The following is a 22,816-nucleotide window of genomic DNA, read 5'->3' on the forward strand; positions in this document are numbered from 1 at the left end:
GGTTATCTAGTAATTTGGAACCATGATAATAACCTAATTTCTTTCTGGAGTAATGTAATGCCAAAGCATGACTATGCCACTGAATTTATCTGTCTTAAGTTTATACATTCTCTTAGGTTATACAGATATTTTTGTTGTTTATACCTTTCTATTTTCTGGGTAATTATAGGTGAGCCATGTTTTCTTTTCAACGGGATGCCTCTTTCTTTCAGACCGATTCCTTAGTCCAGAATAAAAAGATATTGATGCATATAGGGCTGCAACTAACAAATTTTTGCAAATCAGTTAATCAGTGGATTATTTCTTTCAATTAATCCATTAATAATCCCATAACCAAAGATTCCTTAAAAAAGATATTTGACTGAATTAAACCAGGTAAAACTAAAATTTTTACTTGAGGACTTCTGGATAGAACATATTGACAGGCAAAAACATTTTTTCCTACTTAAATGCAATATATATATATATATATATATATATATATATTTGTTTTTTTTATTACAATTTTGATATAAGTACTGCTCTAAGTGGGTCACTCTGTCAGCCAAAGACATGTTTTACAGTCTCTATACTCCAATTAACGTTTAATCATTTAATTCAATAATAGATTAATCATGATTAATCCGATTGTTTCAGCCCTAGCTGTATATCTAAAACCAAAACTTAATGCTGTTTTGGTTGCTCTCTCCTATTTGATGATTTTGATTATTCATAAACTCTCCAAACCATGGCTTTAGCTAAGTATTCAAATGGTCAAATATAAAAAAAAAATGCTACCAGGAAAGATATTTTTTAATTAAACAGGATATCTGTCATAGATTGAAATATTTTCATTATAATTAATGATATTTACTGTTTTTAACAGTGATTTCAGAGCCAGTTATTAATCTATCCAACACAAAAAAAGATATGTTGTAATTCCACCTTGCTTTTCTTTAATTCTGTTAAATGTTCATTGACTTAAATAAATGGATTAAGTAAAGAGGACATTTAAAGCAAACTCTTGATATTGCACCAGTGGAGACAGACACTTTAATAGCAATAATTACAGATCTGAGTCACAAAAATAGCTGTCTAGATAATTACATAGCAGCAGGAACATTCATAGAAACATCTTTAACATCTGAAGTCTTGCAAAGCAACAGTTTTACTTGCTAAATATGTCTTTAAATAAATAGTAATCTCATAAGGGTGTGCAGGTGAAACAGAATAATACATTTTATAGAAAATAAATGCATTTGTACTTGGTTGATCATTTCAAAGCAACAGTTTCACTATGTGAGACAAAACTGAAGTAAGAAACAGATGTACCTGATTTCTGTCAGGTATTATGCACAATCAACAATTACACGTTTATATAAACTCAGTGTTCTGTTAAGAACAATTGCGCTGTTTTTAAGAAAAAAAGAACACGAATCAAACTCGAACCTCTACCAGCTATCCAAAGCTGCGTCTCAACTTGACATTTAGCCTCCAGCTATATTCCACCATCCGTAACAACCATGATTTTTTTTTTTCTTTTTAAGAAACTGTTTGACAGTTTGGGAAATATGTAATTGGCTTAGAGGAGATGGGTAGTCAATCAGGGAATTTTTACTAATTTCTGGTAAACATAAAGGAGAGGCTAGCTGATGGTTGTCTCAGCATGAAGAGCTAATTTCTTTATTGATTAACGTGTTCAGCTGCTGCTATTCAAATTCAAGACATAAGGTGGTTATTTTCTGGGAATTCTGTTTATAATTTTTATTCTGTTTTAAATTAAACACTGTTTTAATTAAAAGTGGAAGCAGTTTCTTAAGAAATGGTTTTAATATCACATATTTGATTTTACAGAGCCTTTATGCCTTTCAAGAATGTGTGATATTTCACTATAAGGTTAGGTATTGGACAGTCCGCTAACTTCAGACAACATCATCAGACCAGCTTTACAATTACAGACTACTTTTTCTCAGTGGTTGAGGTATCTTCCAGTATCCCTCCCTCATTGTGGTTGAATGCCTTGCTCTAGATTGCAGACCTTACTGAAAGTGATCAAATAAGCCTTCTGAGGATTCACCAGATTTCACTTTGTAGTATCCTGGAGAAAACAGCCTGTACATCCTTCTGATCACGGCTGTCATCCAGCTTTTTTTCTGCGACTCAGTTTGGAGGGCATGCCCATGGAGGGCATCTGTATAAAAATCAGAAAAAGCATTCTCCACTGGGTCTCTTTGATGCAGATAGTTAGTTACTCTGCTCTGAGTTTCTCATTGTCTCTCTGTAAGAACTCAGCCAACATGCAAAAAATGCTCTGTCGCCTATTTCTAACATTTCATTCTTTTGATCTCTTCCAACAACACTTAGACCTTAGTGAACACAGTGGAAACGCATTTCGAAAGATGCGTTTCCATTTTCTCTTGATTTTAATCTCTTTACCACAGGACACCAGCCATTCCTCTTTATGACTATAGAGGAAGTGTCAACCCATCAACATCCTGCTCCGTTCTACACCCATTCATGAATAAGTTCAAAACTCCTCAGCTTGGGGCAGAAACTTAAAACCCACCTCCTCATTTTAATAGCAACTCGAAATGACTCAGCTAGGCCCTGGAATGTACCATATGGACACATAATTAGAAATATTTTTTTTTATTAGTGTGTGACCAGAATGATCTAGATCTATATGATGTAGGTAACTTGCTCTCTGGGGTATGAATATGGCATGACAAGAACGTTTCTTTAGCCCTGCAGCTGTAAGGGTTGGGTGAAACAAAGAATGAATATGAGAAAAACCGATATCGCCAGTAAAGTTGTTAAATCTGTTATCCTATGGACCATGCTTTTTGCCCTAGGTAAAATGGTATCACGGAGCCTTTAAGAAAATCAGATCATTCTCACTAGTCGTGTAACGCTGCAAGTCATGAAATTGGTCACCAGCCACTCATTCAATAGGATAATGATTAAAAACAAATTACGAAATCAAAACAGAAACGCTCATCTCACACTTTTTCTATGGTAATCTCAGTCAGACACCTAAATCTCACAGAAAAAAAAAAAAAAAAAAAATCTGTTGGCTAAACAAAAGAGGAGAGAGTAAAACGAGAAGCAATGATCTGCATAACCTCCAGAAGTTGCACATCCTCCAACATGGGAAAAGGGCAAAGAATGTTGGACATAAAAATAATCCAAAACATGTTTTTTAATATGATAGTTTCCAGCCATTAATCATTTTCAGTCAGATAATTTTTTTCTTTTTATTTTCTTAATTTCAGCACAATATTATGGAAATTCAATTAAAGTAAAAAAAATAATCTATTGTTAACAATAATCTAATATCTAATGTTTTTTTTTTAACGTGCAGTATATTTCCCAAATGTCAAACACTTACCTGAAAGGTGATTCCTTAATGCATAAGAATATCATCCTAAAGACAATTTCAGTTTTTATATTAAAAAAAAAATCAGAAATTCATAGTGTTTCATAGAACCAATAACAATAAACAAATGTTTAGATAATTGTTAATATTATGGCCCACTAAACCACAGGGAAGACTGTTGACTTGACAGCTGTCCAGCAGGTAGTGACTGATAGCCTTAAAAAGAAGAGAAAGTCACAAAAAACATTGCTAAGTGGCTAGCTGTTTAGAGTGCTGTATCAAAACTAAGATGTGGGATTTTTTTGTGTAAGGAATAAAGTAGATAATAAAGGGTGAGTATAATCTAAATTTTTTATTTTTTTTCCCCACAAAATTAATTTGTGGTTTTATTTCCAGAGAGCGGGCTGCACACTGCTGTAGGCTTTACCACCGTTTCTTTGCAGCAAGTCCTGGAGTTTTTTTTGCATGAAAGATGCATATGTGGGTTCTCACCAGGTTTCAAAGTTTGCAAAATGGTCTAAATGGTCTGCAGATTGCTTTTAGGAAGTAGTGTGTAGTTATTTGTCTGTGTTCCACCGCCATTTTGCAGAGGTAGGTGGGATGAGATTGATTAGGTATTGGCCATAACGCATACTCTTGAAATATATAGTTATTTGTATAATCAATTTGATATGAGATTTTCTTAGTGTACCAAATAAAAAAGAATAAAGTAACTTTATGATGATATACTGATTTACTGATATGCAGCCATAATTCATTCGTACAGCCATCAGCTTTGATGAGGACAACCGTCTGTCATCGGTATTTCCCTGCCCAATCATGTGTATCACAACAGTATATGCCAGGAGGTGAAGACCAAGAGACAGACTATAAATGATCAGCATTCACATTCAATAATACAGTCTCTTCGAGACCTAACAGTCATGTTCAGTATCCTAAGGCAGCCTAAATTTAATGCACAACAGGAAATATTCCAGCCAGCTGTCTGATGTCAACTGTGTTTAAAAGCTCTGCTCAGCCACTATCTAATATGATGTCGGTTCTGCTTTGATTCTCCTGTCATTACCTCTTAATAAGGATAGAAAACAACAGTCCTGGCCCTAGCCAATCTTGTTTATAGCAACAGTGTCCAGTTATGCTTCCAGGGCTTTGTCGATTGGCTTCAGCAGTCGCCTCATTTAGACCCACTGCACCTTTCTTTTCATCCTATAGACCACTGATCAGTGTTAGATCAGAAGGTAGGAGACTTTATCATCTGTTGCTCTTCCATGTGTGTATTGAAAGGGTTTCCTTTTTTCTTTCATGTAACTAGCTCTGCACAGAGGCTCAAACTGCTCTAATTACTGATTCCTGTCAGGGGAGCAGCTTTTCTACTAAATAACTGGAATTTGGAAACATTATTTACAAGTTTGATGATCTGACTAATACTATACAGAAGTTTTAATCTTTCAGGCAGGCATGAAACAATGCAATACATCTGAGGCATCAGGCCGTTGATGTTAAGTCCAAACTAGGTTAAGTTTTCATTGCTATTAGTACAAGAAACATATAACTTTTAGAGTTTTTAATAAGTTTAAAAGCTGCAAACATTTTCCCTGTAAAGGAGTGTGGTTTCTTGCTGATTACTGCAATAATTCTGGACTAACAATAATTTGCAGAAGTGGAGGAAAAAAATAGATAAAAGGATTGCTTTGGAAATGCTGCCTATATTAGTGTAACAAATATGGAAAGCCGCAGTTCTATATGAATGCTAATTCAAAAATTTAAAGCTGCAAAGATTTAACAGTCTTAAAGTCTTTGGGTGATTTGTTTTCATATAACTGTAACCAAACTCACTGAGTGTGTCTAATCCACTGTGGTTTTACTGTAGCAAAGACTCTTTCGTTTAATTTATATCAGAGATATGATCTTTCCTTTTCTTTCTAAGGTGGCATGATGTCCTAAAAGCAGACCTAACAAAGGCGCCTGCGGGCCAAGTTCTTACCATATACTGTAAATCAGACCTATATAAAAATGGCTTACTGATGGTTTGTTCATCAAAAGCTCTAAATCCATCCAGGTAGGCTTTAACCCTCCCACAAGGGTTTTGTTTTCAAACGTACCCTTTTTATTTACTCACTTGTTTTTTAGTAGGACACAAGAAAAAGAACAAGTGACCTCCTCAACCAGAGACAACTCTTCCAGTTCAAAAGGAGACTGGGGTTAGAAGGAAACAAAGGTGTAGTCCAGGATATCATGAAGGTTTTACACATCCACACGTCTGCATCTAGGTTTAAGTCATTGCTCTGCTCCAGATAACTGTATATCATTTGCCAGCAGGGCTTCTTACAAAGCAAATCTTTTCTTTTGACTTGAGCAGTGGGATTTCTACCAGACACGGCATTTCTGCTCGGGGTTCATAGGACTGCCAATGGGACACTGAAAGGCTTCTGAGAAGGCTTCGAAATTCTGGAGAGATCCAAGAACCCTAAGGATGAAGAAAACAAACCAATGAGGACAAGGCCATTTAAAAGAAGTATTAGATGAGGATTTTTCAATGATCCTACTGCAAATTATGCAAATTTGAATAAACATACATTTAGGATGGAAGGTTCAAACCTTTTGATCAAGTCCCTTGAGATGTAGCTAAACTGATAGTAATTACATCATCCTTACAAAAAATGAAAACACATTTCACAGTTTGTCATATTGCAACTTCAAAAGTATGTCATTTGGATTTGACATGACAGACCACAATGAAGATCAAAAATGCATTTAAAATATTTTCGATAACAAAATCTAAAACCTGTAATTTTTTTTAATTTAGCCCAATTTAATCATTTTTTTGCAAACCAACTTTTTAGGATATTTTCCGTTTACCCCTGAGACTAAAAGGATTTCTCAGAGATGCCCTGCAAAGAAGGTATTGCCAAAGTTTTTTGTTTAGATTCAAGTCTTTGCTTATGCATTTTGGTCTTTACAGATAAAGCATATAGTGGCTCTATTTCTACTCTAGCTTTCTGCATAAGGTCAGATTTACAGAGTTAACAACTCTTGACATCAAGTGATCGGACCTGATTTTTGGATGTCTGTGGCAAATATTCAACTTCTTTAGTTCTTGTCTGATTAATACTCTCCTTCTCTGGCGTGTTTTTGGTAAGTTCAGTGTTTTCAAACCCTTTTAGTTTTCGGGTGATGTGTTCAACAGGGGCTGAGCTAGGTTGGGGGCCACGGGTAGCCTTAACCCTTAACCAATCATTGGCCACTTCTGTGGCCACCCCTACCAGGTGATCCCTGGAAGGGACATAATTTACAAGCAGTTTAGAAAACATGGATTTCTAAATATATGCTTCTTTTTTGAGTGAGGGATTTAGGAAAATCAAATACGTCATAATTTGGAAAATACAGATGTTGTGTCTGCCGGTTTTCCTCTTAGGACAGTGTAGATTGACTCTGAGGTTTTGATGCCTATCTGCTTTCAGCCACCCCTCAGTACACGCTGGTTCCTGCCACCCCTATAAAAATGTCCTGTATAGGGGGAGTGGCAGCCTAGTGGTTAGGGCATTGCGCTTGGAATCCAGAGGTTCTGAGTTCAAGTCCCACTCCCACGGACTGCCACTGTGGGTCGCTGAGCAAGGCCGTTAACCCCACAATGCTCTTCGGGCACTGCACAATGGCAGCCTTTGTTCCTTCAGTGAAGCGTTGTTCTCCAACAGACCTCTGAAGCCTTTACTGTATCTCATGGATTTTGAAGTTGAACGATCAGAAAACAAAGCTATTCCTACTACTTCCCATGTTACCTTCCTTCTGTTGGTCTTTTACACAACAGCCTAATAAAAGCAATCAAAGGTTGTTTTGAAAATATGATAAGAGGTTATCAAAAAGCTTAAACTGTATGAACATCTGATGTCTTTAAATGTCTACACTAGAGTATCTTACCTGTATTCTAATGGACTGTGCGAGTCTGTCTTAATGGACTGGCTGGCGTACTCAGGCCGATAGGCTCCACACCACACCTGGGGAATAAGAACTGCATTAGCAGAAAGTTTTTTTCATTTCTTCGGGTTTTATGCAGACCTTTGTTTAAAAAAAAAAAGGAGTTTAAATATGATCATGGCTTCCAAACAGTTACATTTTCTTACATATATTTTTTCTGGGTTAGTTCAGTTGATCTGTTTATTGTTTGGTTCATTTGCATGCCTAAATGACTGCAGAGGTGTGTCTCGATTTCCAGATTAAGAGCTGATTAAGCCCCCTCAATTTGCTAAAAGGCCTCACTTAAGGATTATGTTTTCTATCCTCACTTACTTGGGCGAAGTTTAGAAAAAAAAGTTGTTTATGATCCATGTCTAGACCAGGCAGTTGAGGTTCTTCACCCTCAGTTTCCACCCACTTTAGATAAGCCTGTAAACATAGACCTTCAGTTAGAAAACCCAGTGCAGGCCAACGGGAGTTAATTATGAGCTATGTAGTGTTAGACTTGTTGCACTAAAAGCAGTTACATGTGTTTTTTGTTTTTTTTTCTGGTGGCTAACACTTACCTTATATGCTTGACGAACCCCTCCATTGTCTGCAATGTTCTCCCCCAAAGTACTGATTCCACTAACCTGCAATCACCCAGCCAAACAAACAGATAAACACCCTCTGGTGGTTGAATAATATGTGATTTACCATCAAAACAAAAAACACCACCAAAAACAGGAGACTTACATTCTGTCCACCAGCTAGGTTCCAGATGAAGTTGCCATATTGTTGCACCATGCACTGTGACTGTTCCTTAAAGTGGTCAGCAGAGTAATTACTCCACCAGTTCAGCATATTGCCATCCTTGTCAAAATTGCGCCCTGCAAGGAAACATAAGTCACAACTGCAGTTTTCCTCTAAAATGGTGTACTTGAGAACCAACATTAATTAAGTTATTGCTCTTCGATGGGAAAACAACTTTATTTTTATCATTTTGGGGTTAAATCATTAATATCTCACCATTGTCATCAAAGCCATGAGTGATTTCATGCCCAATAACCATTCCGATTCCTCCAAAGTTAAGGGCCTGATGCTGATGTTTACTGAAGAAAGGTGGCTGCAGGATTCCAGCTGGAAAAACTGGATAGATAGAAATAAGTAAAGAGTAAATACTAGTGATGGACCAATATACAACATTTTACTTTCAATCTGAATCTGATACTTCTATTTTCTGCAGATCCACATTCTTTTCCAATACCAGAGCTCACTTTCCTTTATCATTATCATCATTACCGTTAATTTTTTTAAGAGACTGTCATAAATTTCTCTCTACAAGCAAGTATGATATGTATGAATGTATATTCCAAAGGGCAACTTGAGATTAGTATAGGGTCAGAGAAGGAAGTCCATCAAATTCCTTCCTAAAAACACTATAGAGCTGTAAGAGTTCAAACTGACTATATTTATTAAATCAAAGACAGATGCTCATAAAGGGGAAAACTTTCCAGCTGTTTGTGAGATTTTCAACCTAAATTAAATTAGATATAAAAGAAGACTGAATAGAGCTGCCCCTAAGGATAAGGCCGATTTTCAATGAAAGCAAATCTAGAATCTTATTCAATATCAGGTCTGATATAGATATTAATATTGCATTGGTTCGTCTCTATTAGATTCTCTGTTCTGCTGTTCCTCTGAATTTTCTACATTAAATCATGTTGCAAACAGCATCTTCAATTAAATTGATGGAAGAACTTTTTAATGACTGCCTTTATCTTCAAATACAATTGCAAGCACCATAGGACAATTTTAGGGCAGCTTTGCTTAGCCATCAACAATATATCTTTCCAAAGCATCACGTGAACAGATGTAATGGAAAGTGTCTATGAGTGTTCTTTTTCATGGTTTGTTAAAGATTCTTGATTGAATTTGGGCGTGGACTTTAACTGGACCCTTCTAACTCAGGAATGTGCTCTGATTATTTCAGTCTATCCATCATTGTTATTAACCTGAAAGTGAAATTCTCCGACTAGGTTCTCATCACCTCTAGCCAGATTCCCCACAGCATGATACTGCCACCAATTTATTTGTTTATTTTTTTTGACCAAAGAGATATTATTTATAGCAAGATAATAAGTATAGGTTTTCTGCATGACATTGCATTTAGCATATAGAACAAAAATGGAAATGTTGGTCTGATCTTTGCAGAGCACCTATTTCTACATTATGCTGTGTCTCTATGGGACTCGCAACAAAGGGGTTTGTTGCAAATTCAAAACAAGATTCTCATAGCTTTCTTTCAAAAATCTCTTGGTTCCTGGCACTCTTTTGTCAGTCAGATTTCTAAAGAGCCTGATTAATAGTTATTCTGTGAGCTGAATCTCCTACCTAAGCTCCTAAGCTCTGCAGCTCCTTCAGAGTTAATATGTGCCTTGAGTCAGTGAGTACTGTGTATCTGACCAGTCTGCTGTTTGTTTTGGTCCACTGATTCTCATTTAGTAATGTTCTCCAACAAACTTTGTAAATCTCTTCAGTGGACTATCTTAAGTGGGTGAAGAAAATGTGCTGCTGCTCTGGAGTTAAAGCAGTAATAGAGTAATGAGGGCTGAATAAGGATAGAAACCTGCCTGATATTTATAAATAAAAACAGATTTTAAACCATCCATCATTTCACAATCACAACTAGATTTGTGCTGGTTTATTGTATAAAACCACATTATGTTCTTAAAAAAAAAGGGTCAACGGTTATGAATATTTCTGGGAGGCACTATAGAAGCCATGTGTCTGTTATAGGGAGCTCCACTAATCTCACTGAACCTCTCACCTATCTGGTTCCTGTTTGGGGAGTAAAATGCATTCACCACAGCGGCTCCGATGATCCACCTGGGGAGACATTTAAATAGGATAAAAACGTCTTCTTGATTATGCAAAAATCCTTTTATTGCATTCACAAAGATTATTCTCTGAAACTGAAAAAGAAGCTGACTGAAACATCCTCTCTTAATGTCCAGCACAGTGACAGACTATAAAAGCATCAGCTGCATATTATTTTAGCTAAGTGCATCCCTTTGTATTATACGTGCAAAAGAAAAAAAATAACTAAAACAACACAGTGACCATCAGCCTGATCTTAGGAAAACAAGGGTTTTTTGAGGTATCTGCCCCTTACAGATCAGGATCCACTGGCTCTCTCAGCTTCTTCAGGCTCTTCTGGGCTTCAGACTTCAGGTTCTCCAGAATGTTTTCAAAATAGTGCTCCTCACTGAAATTCAGCTAAAAAAAGAAATCTAATGAGCAAATATTTTAGACAGCAGACACTGAATACATGCCCAATTTTTTACTTACATGAGCATACTCCTGATCTAACTTCTGGTTGCTTTCCTGCAAAATATGGTCTGGATAACCAATATGCTCCTTTATAGCCATAGCCTATAGAGATGCAGAACAGTTAGTGTGATATTAGAAGGTGTTTTGAGGAAAACTCTTGGTTACTTCATTTTATACCTTTTCTCTTGCTTTTTCTTTGGATTGTGTGTCCATCCAGCTCAACTCCTCCAATGTTTCCACATAAGCTGTTTGGATCTTACTGATGAGGTCACTAACCTGTGAACACAAGAAATATACTCATAGACTAGGGCAAGACTATACATGTCACGATACTAGGGTCACGATACATTATTATATATTATCACAATATTGCAATATCACTTATACTGTGATATTTTACACAGCTATCAAACTAAATGTATGGATAAAAAAGCAAGTTCTGTATATGTTCGTCAGAAGATGTTGATCATTTAGTTATTTTTGTATCTATGGTGTTCGGAGTTTGAGTCAGTCCGTGTCTTCCATTGTGACTGCCTCAATTACAGATAAGGTGCTGCGGCACACAGCAAAAGGGCTCCACAGCACTATCTGCCAGAGTTGCAGAAAAATCGATATTAGGAACTGAAAGCTTGATACTATATCGGGCAGGCACGAATCAAGATATATGGCAGAATAGATTTTTTTCCACACCCCTAGAACAGACTGTATTTATTGTTGCAAATAGAAAATGTAACTCTGATTAAAAGCCCAGAACAATAAGTCTGTGATGGGCTTAGAAATAGTGACCCTTCGAAAAATAAAATGTGTTACTTAACTTATAATATGTTCTATTATAAGTTAATTATACAGTTCTACATCAAACACTTGATTTTGATCAATTTAAAGCAATTTTATGTTTTAATGTTCTGTTTGTTGCTTTATTGAGATTTCATAGAGTGCTTCAGAACATTCAGTATGTTTATGTTGGTTAATGTTATGTTACTCCTATTAACAACACAAGTGATAATAAAACTGAAGATGTTAGAATATGTTCTCATCTTAACTTGTCTTTGAGTTATTTTATGTTATGTGTTCATGCATTCTAATTTACATTGAAAGGTATAGTTGTAAGTTCTGCATCCTGTCACTTTCTGTTTATGTGCATGTTGTACTGCTGTTGTCCACTGGGGGCAGTGAGACCAAGTTCGTGTGTAGGCTGCATTGTTCTAATAAAATAGAAGAAGTGAAGACTTTGATAACTGGAACGTTAGCAATAAAGTGAACACAGTTATCCAACAAAAGAAGTGTGGTTTATTGTCAAACATGAGTACTGAACAAGAAAACGCAACAGGTTATGGGCCCAGGCACCGCACGGGAGGACGATGGGACAGACTAGTTTTCAACGGAGACGAAAACAACTACGAACTTTGGGAGGTAAAGTTCCTCGCTTACTTAAGAACGCTAGGCCTAAAAGACACCATCCTATCTACGGCGGAGCCAGACGAAGAGAAAAACGCGGAATGTTACGCGGAACTAATCCAGGTCCTCGATGATAAGAGCCTGTCGTTGGTGATGAGAGATGCCGCCGACGATGGGAAGAAAGCTCTGCAGATACTACGCGGGCATTACGCCAGCCAGGGTAAGCCCAGGATCATCGCCCTTTACACGGAGCTCACGTCCCTACTAAAGGAACCCGGCGAAACAGTGACAGATTATGTTTTACGTGCTGAAAAAGCGATAACGTCTCTGAGAAATGCAAAAGAGGTTATTAGTGACGGACTAATAATAGCAATGATTCTGAAGGGACTCCCAGAATCATACAAACCTTTTGCTATTCACACAACACAGAGCAGTGAAGATTTGACGTTCACTCAGTTTAAGAGCAGACTTCGAAGCTATGAAGAGACAGAAAAGTTTGAAAGCAAACCGAAGTCAGATAATGTAATGAAAGTGGACATGACAACAATAAACTGCTACAACTGTGGACAGCGGGGGCACATGGCGAGAGACTGCCACCAAAAGACCGCGCCAAAATGGTGCAGCTACCACAGAAGTACAACCCACAGTGACGAGACATGCAGAAGAAGATCGAAACGGAAAGATGATGCCAAGCAGACTTCAGACATGCAGGACAATCATGAGGAGGACCAGACCATGGTATTCAAAGTCAGCCAGAATCTTCCGTCTGACAACATCAGGCTTAATGGAATAATGGTGGACTGTGGAGCCACATCACACATTATCACTGATGAAGAGCTGTTCACAAGAATTGATAAGACTTTTGACCCAAGTAGACACTACATGGAACTGGCAGATGGAAAGAAGATGAACAATGTTGCACTGAAGCGTGGTGATGCACAGATTGAACTGTTGAACTCAAAGGGGAGGTATGTTAAAGTTGCTCTGAAAAATGCTTTATTCATCCCATCCTACCCACAGAGCATATTTTCTGTGATATCAGCTACAGCTAATGGAGCCAGTGTAAAATTCACAGATGGGCAGAATGAACTGCTGAGTAAAGATGGTACTGTGTTCCCTATTGAGGCACATGAGAAACTGTATTACCTCAGAATGAAAAGCAATAATGAAGGATGCATTGAGGAAAACTTAAATGACATGATGAGCAGAGATAAAGTGAAGCTAGCTTGTGATCTGAAAACATGGCATGAAATATTAGGACATTGTAACATGGCTGATGTTATGAAATTACAAAATGTGGTGGAGGGAATGAAAGTCACTGACAACAGTAAAATGGAGTGTAACATCTGTACAGTAGGGAAATTTATCAACAGCAGAAACAAAGAGTCAGATGTTAAAACGAGCAAGCCACTAGAGTTGGTTCATACTGATCTATCAGGACCCATTGACCCTACAGGCTTAGAAGGACACAGATATGCGATTTCCTTTACTGATGACTTCTCAGGATCTATTGCAGTCTATTTTCTGAAAAACAAAAGTGATGTGACTAAGGCAACAAAGCAGTTTCTGGCAGACTGTGCACCCTATGGTAATGTTAAATGTCTTAGGTCAGACAATGGTACCGAGTACACATGTAATGATTTTCAAACACTACTCAGAGATAAAGGCATTAGACATGAAACGTCGTCACCATATTCACCACACCAAAACGGAAAAGCAGAGAGACAGTGGAGAACGCTCTTTGAAATGGGAAGGTGTATGTTATCAGAAAAGGGCTTACCTAAAGAACTGTGGCCATATGCTATTCAGTGTGCTGCCCACATTCGCAACAGATGTTATAGTAACAGAACCAAAAACACCCCATATTTCTTGATGACAGGAAGAAAGCCCAATCTTTCAAACATGTGGGTATTTGGATCAGAGTGTTACTCATACAACAACCACCACAAGAAATTAGACTCAAGAGGGGAAAAGGGACTGTTTTTAGGGTACAGCAAGAACAGCCCAGCTTATTTGGTGTACCACCCACAGGCGAGAAAAGTTTCCAGACACAGACTAGTAAGGTTCATCAAAGAAAGTGGTGTTGACCAACAGATACAGACAGATATTTGGGATGAAGGGATCCAAGATCATAGATACCCGATGCAGGCATACAGACATGATGTAACACCCTTAACCCAGGATGTTACCCAAAATGTCACCCCAAGTGACAAAGAGGAACTCACTCTTCAAGGAACTCAAAATGCAGAATTTCCAGATGATCTCACTGGCAGTGAAATTGATGATGATCAAACTCAAACAAAGCAAAGAGATCGTTATCCAAAAAGAGAGAAAAGACCCCCAAAATACCTTGAAGATTACCAATTAGATCCTAAGACTAAAGATGCAACACAAATAACTGTTGATCATTGTTACAGGGCTGTGCTTGGTATCCCTCAAACATTCAGTGAAGCTCAGAAGTCACCACAGGCAGACAGATGGAGACAGGCAATGAGAGACGAAATTGACTCTCTTAAAGAAAACGAAGCATTTGAACTGAGCGTTCTACCAGAGGGTAGGAACACAGTTGGAGGGAAGTGGGTATATACACTCAAAGAAAAGGAAGGGAAAGAGATTTTCAAAGCTAGGTATGTAGCAAAAGGCTACAGCCAAACAGAAGGTATAGACTATCATGAAACCTTTGCTCCAACAGCTAACATAACATCAGTGCGAGCATTAATGCAGATAGCAGTTCAGAACAACCTTAAAGTACATCAGATGGATGTCAAAACAGCTTATTTGCATGCCCCAATTGACGAAGAAATTTACTTGGAACAGCCCGAGGGGTTTGAAAAACAAACAAAAACAGGACAGAAATGTGTGTATAAATTAAAGAAATCTCTGTATGGATTAAAACAATCTGGAAGAAACTGGTACAAACTCCTGAATGATCATCTTGAACAAAACAACTTTGAAAGGAACCTAGTTGATCATTGTGTGTATAGAAAACAAACAGAAAATGACACGGTTATTGTGCTCATTTGGGTGGATGACTTGATCATTGCTGCCAACAGCATTGATGTTTTGGACAGTTTCAAAGAAACAATGAAATCAAAGTTCAACATGAAGGACTTAGGCAAAATATCGCATTTTTTAGGCATACATTTTGAACAAAAAGAAGATGAAATAAAAATGAGCCAAAAGAAGTACATCCTAAAAATGTTGGAAAAATATGGAATGTTGGACTGCAAACCAAGATCCACCCCATGCGAACTAAAACTTGATCACAAAGAAAATCGTGAGTGCGATGAAACAAAAATAATGAATCCTACAGACTATCGTGAGATAGTAGGTAGTCTGATTTATGCCATGACCTGCACCAGACCAGACATCAGTTGGATAGTGAGCAAACTTTCCCAGACTTTAGCTAAACCTATGACAGAGGATTTAGTGAATGCTAAACATGTTTTGAGATATCTGAAAGGTACTTGTGAGTATGAACTTAGTTTCAAGAAAAGCAATGAAGACTTGAACCTCATAGCCTACAGTGACTCTGACTGGGCATCCTCAGTAGAGGACAGACGCAGCACCACAGGTTATTGTTTTAGTTTAACGTCACAAGGTCCAGTCATTTCCTGGAAATCCAAGAAACAACCAACTGTGGCTCTTTCCACTTGTGAGGCTGAATACATTGGGTTAACAGCTGCTACACAAGAAAGTCTACATTTAAGTCAACTCTTAAATGGTATGGATAGCAAAAAGTACAGCTGTACAACGCTTCATGGTGATAACCAAGGGGCCATTGCATTGTGTAAGAACCCTGTGAACAGACAGAGATCCAAACACATTGATGTGAAGTATCATTTTATACGTGATGCATTGAGAGAAGGGAAAATAAATGTGGTGTACTGCCCATCTGAAAATATGGTTGCTGATATCTTAACCAAACCCGCACCAAAAGCAAAATTCCTGAAATTCAAAGGATGGTTTTTTGGACATTAAGTATTTGAAGGTAAAGAAGATGAGAACAAGGGAGGGTGTTAGAATATGTTCTCATCTTAACTTGTCTTTGAGTTATTTTATGTTATGTGTTCATGCATTCTAATTTACATTGAAAGGTATAGTTGTAAGTTCTGCATCCTGTCACTTTCTGTTTATGTGCATGTTGTACTGCTGTTGTCCACTGGGGGCAGTGAGACCAAGTTCGTGTGTAGGCTGCATTGTTCTAATAAAATAGAAGAAGTGAAGACTGATAACTGGAACATTAGCAATAAAGTGAACACAGTTATCCAACAAAAGAAGTGTGGTTTATTGTCAAACATGAGTACTGAACAAGAAAACGCAACAGAAGACATGAGACAATGGGAAGATAATTAGATATCCACAAGGACCAGATTAATCCAAAGGAGATATTAAATAGAGGTTCATTTATCTTTTTGACTTTATTCCTAATGTATTTTTTAGTAGACAAGTGGAGTGGCTGAAATAATGGTGTTCAATTTAGAAAATAGTGACAATGTACATAGCTGTCAAGTGCACACAAATAAACTATGAATAAAGTTTAAATCATTTTGGAGGAAAACTTCTAAATTCTCATCCCCTCCACAAAAACTCACTGATTCTCCAAATCATTCTGACTGCTCTTTACTGTAGGTAAGATACTTACTAACCATGACTACAACCTTCACCAAATGCAAACCATTAATTTAACCCTTCAAAGCCTGTACCATGAAAGAATTGAAAGATTTTTAATTTTTCTTTGTAAATTAGAATTTTCATAGAACTTTCTGTTAGATGAAATAAAAATAATACATTTTGAAGTTAAATTGCATCAATGTTGATAAGTTAGGATTTTTGTATAATCTTTGATAGGTTTTTTGTTTACTACGTGTGTGATTGTGTAAGTCAGGGTTTTCAAGAACAAAAACATCACACCGATGATGCAAAAACACATTCATGAAAGATGATACACTTAGCTTTAAAGGGTTAAATTATATAAATTAAAGGTTATTTCAAAACAATCAGTTAAAAAAAATATCTGGTCCATCATGAGAACTAAGTAGAGAAAAGTCGTGCATAGGTTGTGCTTTGTGTTGGTGAAAGTTCTCAGTCATCCAGGTCGCAGTCATTTAAAAAAAATAATAAAAAATGTAAAATTAAAAACAATCTTGGAAACGTCCAGTGGATTGTTCCTTCCCATCAAGGAAGTTTTTTCAATTCAAAATGTCAGGAATAGTGTTGAGTTCGACGTTTTATACAGTAGCTCATTAAAGCCCTTTTTTGTTTTGAAAACATGCGTATTGGAACAGGAGAAGGTGGCCACCCATTTGGAATAGGTCGTTTGGCTTCTTTTGTTAGACTGCAATACCCCATACCCATCTGTCTGAAAGGTCGGTCGTTAAAGGAGATTGTCGGACTGGCTGAATAGATGAGGTCAATTTTTTTTCTGTTAAGAACCAAACTAAAGTTTATTCACATGTCCATGAGGAGCAACTGGTTTACACTAAGTTAAAATTAGACTCAAAATGGATCAAACTGATATTTATGAAGGAATTTATGGGATTAGGGTGGTGCTAAGATCCATAGATGAATTTAGATTAATAAAGAGTACCTTTACCATCTCAAATTCGGTTTCATTTGTTTTGTTTTCATATGAAAACTTATTATATGTTTTATTGGTTTTTGGTATGCGGTAAGTAAATAATCTAACTGTATTTACTCATTTATTATGGCTTAATTTCTACTTGACCAAGAAAATATATAAAGATTCACATGTTGAAAACAGACTGACTTCAGACTTAGGGAAATATCAGCGCTTTAACATATATAAACTGATGCAACTGCAGAGGAAAGCCTTAAACACTTACCATTCGTTTACTTTCTCCTGCAAATGTTTCATGCACATACAGAGCTCCAACAGCGTTCTCCATACTGCTCTGAACATAGCGGACGCATTCCCTCCACCAAGCGTCCTCCACAGTGGTCCCATATAAAGCCTGAGTAAACATGCACATAGTTAGCTTGTGTTGGAGCAAGCTTTTCTGAACCTGCAGCATGAAAGTCTATTGTTTCAACCTTTCTGTAGCGAGCCCTGGCATCTTTGAAGCGGCGGCTCAAGCTATTAACTCTGTCTGTGATGAGCTGCCAGGTAAGATAGTTTTGCATAGTTCTGCAACATCAAGAAAAGGTTTAATTTGAATTGTTCTGATGTAATTTTTTTTTTCCATATTTATGTCTCTTCAGGAAATGTGAGTGCACTAACCTAATACTGTGTCTGGAGAGGACATCATTCATCTTTTCCAGGTAGGGAGAGCTGTACACAACAACCTCCTCATCAAGCTTGATATCGATGGACACAGTCGACAGGACGCCTTTTATAAACCGTGTCCAGTTAAAACCCTAAAAAAAGATAATCAATTTGAATTTTTGTTGCTCTCATATTCTAAAAATACATGTTCAAAGTTACCAGTTACTCCAATCTATTAACGGATAACTTTATCTCTAGCTTTAGCCTCACAATAAGATATTTTCAATCTTTAAAGACAATCACTAGATATTTAGTTCCCAAGACCACCTGTTTTAAATGTCACTACACTTTAAAAGCCAAAGGAAAGTAAATATATTCAGAGTATTATGGAGTTTGTTCTTATTTTCATTTTGCCTGTAAAGCCCCAGTCACAACTTGACGATTTAGTACAGCGTATGCCTGATGTACGAAGAATCTGGCAAAAACAGCGGCATACTTTGGATAAGTTTTGGGTATGTTTTGCATAAGTTATGAGTACATTGAAGCACGCTGAAATCCCCTGGAACACATCGAGATACAGCAAGTACGTTGAGTACGTCCCGACATATGCCAGGGTATGCTCATACCTGGGGCATAAGTTACAGGTAAGTTATCTGATCGTTGACATACGTTAAGTGTCAGTTACTCATAAGTCGTGGCGTCTAGCTTGTCCAAAACCTATGAGTAACTTGTGCATAACTTATGTGTAACTTATCAAGAACTTATCTCCAACTTCTTCTAACTTACAGCTACTATATAAAGGCGTATTGGCAGCATTTTGGTATTAAAGGGGGGTCAAAGGAAGAAACCGTCAGTACTTCTCCAGACTTCATCCCCATCATAGGGTGAGCGAGAAGGTGAGCGTGATGGATCGTCCCTGCATTCATGCCCACCACCAACAAACTTCCTAGCCGACATGATGCTGAATCTGCTGCGACTGAAAACCTTTTTTCTTTCTTTTTCTTTTTTCCTTTCATTTTATTTTATTTTTTTTGGGGGGGCGACAGTAAACAGGAGCTAGGTTGATCCTGCAATCAAACACATCTTTTTATGCAGGCCGGTTGCATCGTTGCACCTGAGGGGAGCAGCTTTAACTAATGCTGCTGTGCGTTCTGCATACGTTAGGCTGTTGTTGTACATAAGTTCTGGACTTGTGAATTCACTATGTATATGTCCAAAATTGAAGAAAAAAATACTTTGAAATTTCAGCTTATGCCAGTTTTTTAGGAGATTCTGGGATGTCGGGCATACACGGCCTAAATTAGCAAGGTGCGACAGGGCCCTACCTAAAATCTGCTTAGATTGGATGTTTTTCCATTAATCAGATAACATAGGAAACTATGAAAAGATCAAGTACCAAAATTATGCTACATATGTATTTATTCATTTGAGAATATTTTTGCAAGACAAATTCAAAATGACACCTTAAACCATTTTTTTCTATATTTGGGAGGTACACCAATACTGCTTGTTGCAAAACACACCAAAACATGATGGCTTACATCTCTGGGATTGACAGGGCAGAGAGGTGTTCTCAGGCCTGCAAGTCAATGAAGGCCTTTGGCCCTGAGAACTGTGGGCTGGCTCTTTATGTTGCTTTTGTAACAATGGCTTCTTCCACTCTAAGTGATCTATCAGCTCATGTCGGTACAAAGCTCTTCTATAAGCTTCCGACAGCATCTTCACAAGGTATTTTACTTAAAGAATGAACCAGTCTTTTGGGGGTCCACATTCCTTTTCCTTATATTATCCCACATTTCCCTGATCACATAAAAGCATTGTTCATAGACTCTGATCTATAATGCCCCTATATAGACAATATTTTACAGTAGTCTTAATTAAACTGAAACAGAGATGTTGAATGTTTGATTTGATGTAATGCAGAAAGAAAAAAAAAATCCCTGCCTTTTTTAGAGGGTATGGACATTTGTGGTAACAATGGAGGGTTGGAAGGACAACAGAGAAAAAGGCCTTGCAGCATACCACAGCAGAGCAAAGATAAATCTGACTTACGTTAAAGCTATAAGTGCTCTGCAGTTCCCCAAGGGTCATCTTGTTGTACAGAACAGTGACATCCTGCCGTTCCTCCGCTGGTGATGTAGCCTGTCCAGGAGCAGGAGGAAAAGGAAAACTGAAACAAATCTTTGAGTTCTCACATTTTGGTTCCTTCTGCCTCTCTGCTTTTTCATGTTAATGTTTCACTGCAAAAAATATTACTAAGCCATTTTAAAACAGATTTTAGGACAGCTTTTACCTCCTCTAGGTTACAATTCCCCTTTCTTTAAAAGGAAAGCATTACAACAAATTGGAAGTTTTTTGCTTTGCTTTAAATATGATGGGTTTCATCATTCTTTGCTGAGAAAAGCATCATTTACAGCAATAAACCAGTTCATTCAGTTGTAAAACTATACAAAACAAAGTATTTTAAATGTATTTCTTTACAACTTTACCCAGTGTTCCAACGGCTCTTATGCAGACGCTAGGTTCCACTAAGATGTTTTTTAAACAGTCTCTACTGATCTGTAGTTTCTATTTGGAGCCTCATCATATGGGTTAACCATTCCTCTCTCCTGTTTATGGTTCCATCACAGTTCAGATTGTTGTGGTCTTGGTGTATCCCCAAGATTTTCAAAACCCTATGCCAAAGTAACAACTATGGTACAACAACCACATTGTGAGAAACACAAAGTTTTTCTCAAGCCCTATTTAAGTTTATCCTTTATTTTCTTGAATTCAATAGACGTTGTTCCTCTCTAAGGTGCTTTCATGAATCACGATCCACACTCACATTAGCGATGTCAGTCTCCAGCTCCAGTACTTGCATCATTTCCTCCCAGACCCTGTCGTCATCCTGAGTCATGTTTTTATCTTCTCGGGTTATTTTTGCAATAGACACCATGAAATGCAGATAGGCCTCTCGCACCTATGACACAAACATAGAAATTATTAGTTTGTTTAAACACAAAAAAACACTATTGTTTATTTTAGGTATTTTTTGACAGATACTGGCAAAAAGTGACCTTTTTGTAGTTCCCATCATTGAAATAATAGTCTCTAGATGGCATTCCAAGTCCTGGCTGGTCGATCTAAAGAAGAAGTAAGAAATATATAATCTATTAGGCATTTTAATTGCTATTTACCTGACAAAAAATGAAAGAAACTTTAAGAATTCAGTCTGACTTTCTGTTCTTAGGATATTCTTTTGATTTGTACTGCTTAGATAATAAAAAAACAGAGCTAGTAAATGAAAATAAAAAAAAATATATATTTTATTTTCTAATGTATCATTTTTCAGTGTTAAGAATCAATCATGGAATAGAACTGAGTGCAGGTTTTAGGTACTTAAATACTTCAATGGAAGTGCATCACAAACAAAAAAATCCAAAATGCATAAAAGTGTAAGTCTCTTTTTTCTTTATTGAATTCTTTCACCTCACACTTGAATGTTTTATTGAAGGAAGCTGCTCAGTTTTCTTGAAGAAAGTCATAGCATGCCAAAAGACACCATGAAGCAGCTGGTGGCTGTGGTTTAGGCTTTTACATAGATATAACATTTTGACAGGTCTATTTCTTACAGGTAAAGCACCTTCCTGATCACAACTATGCACATTTTCTGTATTAATCTACATAGGTTTATATGTCTTAACTTCTATACGGGCAGGCCATATGTTGATGTATGTTCCTTTTTAGGTTTGGGGCATATAACAATATATGTTCCTTTTAGAATGTTTGCAGTAAGATGTTTTTAAACCTAGAAATCAATTTAGTTTATGAGAAGCCAAAGAAATTAGGGAAACTTTTCTAAGGTTTTTTGTACCTCCAGTAGGGATAACTAGAAAGCTAAAGCCTTTTTTTTTTTTTTTTTTTTTTTTTTTTTTACAGTTCTTCACTTACTGTATTTAAATGTTAAACCATGTCTTCTTTGAATCTAATTTCAAATTCAGACAGCTTATCTTTAATTGATGTGTTTTATGCTGTTTTACTGAAAACACGGTAAAAGAAAACCTATGTCGAGGTTCTAATAAAAATTGAGCATTGAGATTCTTTAACTGGCTGCAGACAGAGTTACATCAGTGACATCAGTAAAACAGCAGAAATCCTTTAGCATGTCTGCCTTCATGAACATGCAGAACATACATTGATCATCAGAATGTTCACATCACTCGGAGGAGGATATGCAACTGTAAAAAAAGTACCACCCACAATGCGATTTATTAAACCTGAAACCAGTACCATGTGCATTTTCTGAATCTAATTGAAATAGCACACAAAAATTACTGTGGTCAAACAGGAGAAGAAGGTATTGTTTTAGAAGAGATGGGTTAATCACGAGCTTGCCAAAAACAAATAATAAAGCAGATACATATTGTCTATTACCGTAACCAATTTTATTTTTGGGAAAATCATTGTGCAACACTGCAGAGTTGAAATTTTTCTGGTGTGCCGTTCAGAGCCACTGCATTAACTCTAGAGGATTAAAACAATGGCTTTGACTGGTTAAGACAGCTGGAATTATATAAATGCCAGAAGGT

At 37.0% G+C, this 22,816-nt stretch overlaps 1 protein-coding gene across 1 annotated transcript in view; it reads right to left on the bottom strand.

Annotated features, from left to right (window-relative positions):
* Window positions 1-1,003: 1,003 nt before the first annotated feature.
* mmel1 (membrane metallo-endopeptidase-like 1) overlaps window positions 1,004-22,816 on the bottom strand; it is a 33,379-nt gene continuing 11,566 nt past the window's right edge. Inside the window, exons 9-24 of the mRNA XM_038269373.1 lie at window positions 21,305-21,370; window positions 21,073-21,207; window positions 20,298-20,387; window positions 18,261-18,397; window positions 18,074-18,167; window positions 17,866-17,994; window positions 10,799-10,897; window positions 10,640-10,723; window positions 10,464-10,567; window positions 10,119-10,177; window positions 8,318-8,437; window positions 8,045-8,178; window positions 7,876-7,941; window positions 7,643-7,738; window positions 7,274-7,350; window positions 1,004-5,822 (exon numbers count right to left, since the gene is read on the bottom strand). Coding sequence (XP_038125301.1) covers window positions 5,723-5,822; window positions 7,274-7,350; window positions 7,643-7,738; window positions 7,876-7,941; window positions 8,045-8,178; window positions 8,318-8,437; window positions 10,119-10,177; window positions 10,464-10,567; window positions 10,640-10,723; window positions 10,799-10,897; window positions 17,866-17,994; window positions 18,074-18,167; window positions 18,261-18,397; window positions 20,298-20,387; window positions 21,073-21,207; window positions 21,305-21,370 — 1,590 coding nt within the window. The 3' untranslated portion in view covers window positions 1,004-5,722. The remainder of the gene's footprint in view (window positions 5,823-7,273; window positions 7,351-7,642; window positions 7,739-7,875; window positions 7,942-8,044; window positions 8,179-8,317; window positions 8,438-10,118; window positions 10,178-10,463; window positions 10,568-10,639; window positions 10,724-10,798; window positions 10,898-17,865; window positions 17,995-18,073; window positions 18,168-18,260; window positions 18,398-20,297; window positions 20,388-21,072; window positions 21,208-21,304; window positions 21,371-22,816) is intronic.

The sequence above is a fragment of the Cyprinodon tularosa genome, unplaced genomic scaffold, assembly GCF_016077235.1.
Source record: "Cyprinodon tularosa strain WSP-4 unplaced genomic scaffold, ASM1607723v1 ctg729, whole genome shotgun sequence".
Taxonomy (NCBI): Eukaryota; Metazoa; Chordata; class Actinopteri; order Cyprinodontiformes; family Cyprinodontidae; genus Cyprinodon; species Cyprinodon tularosa.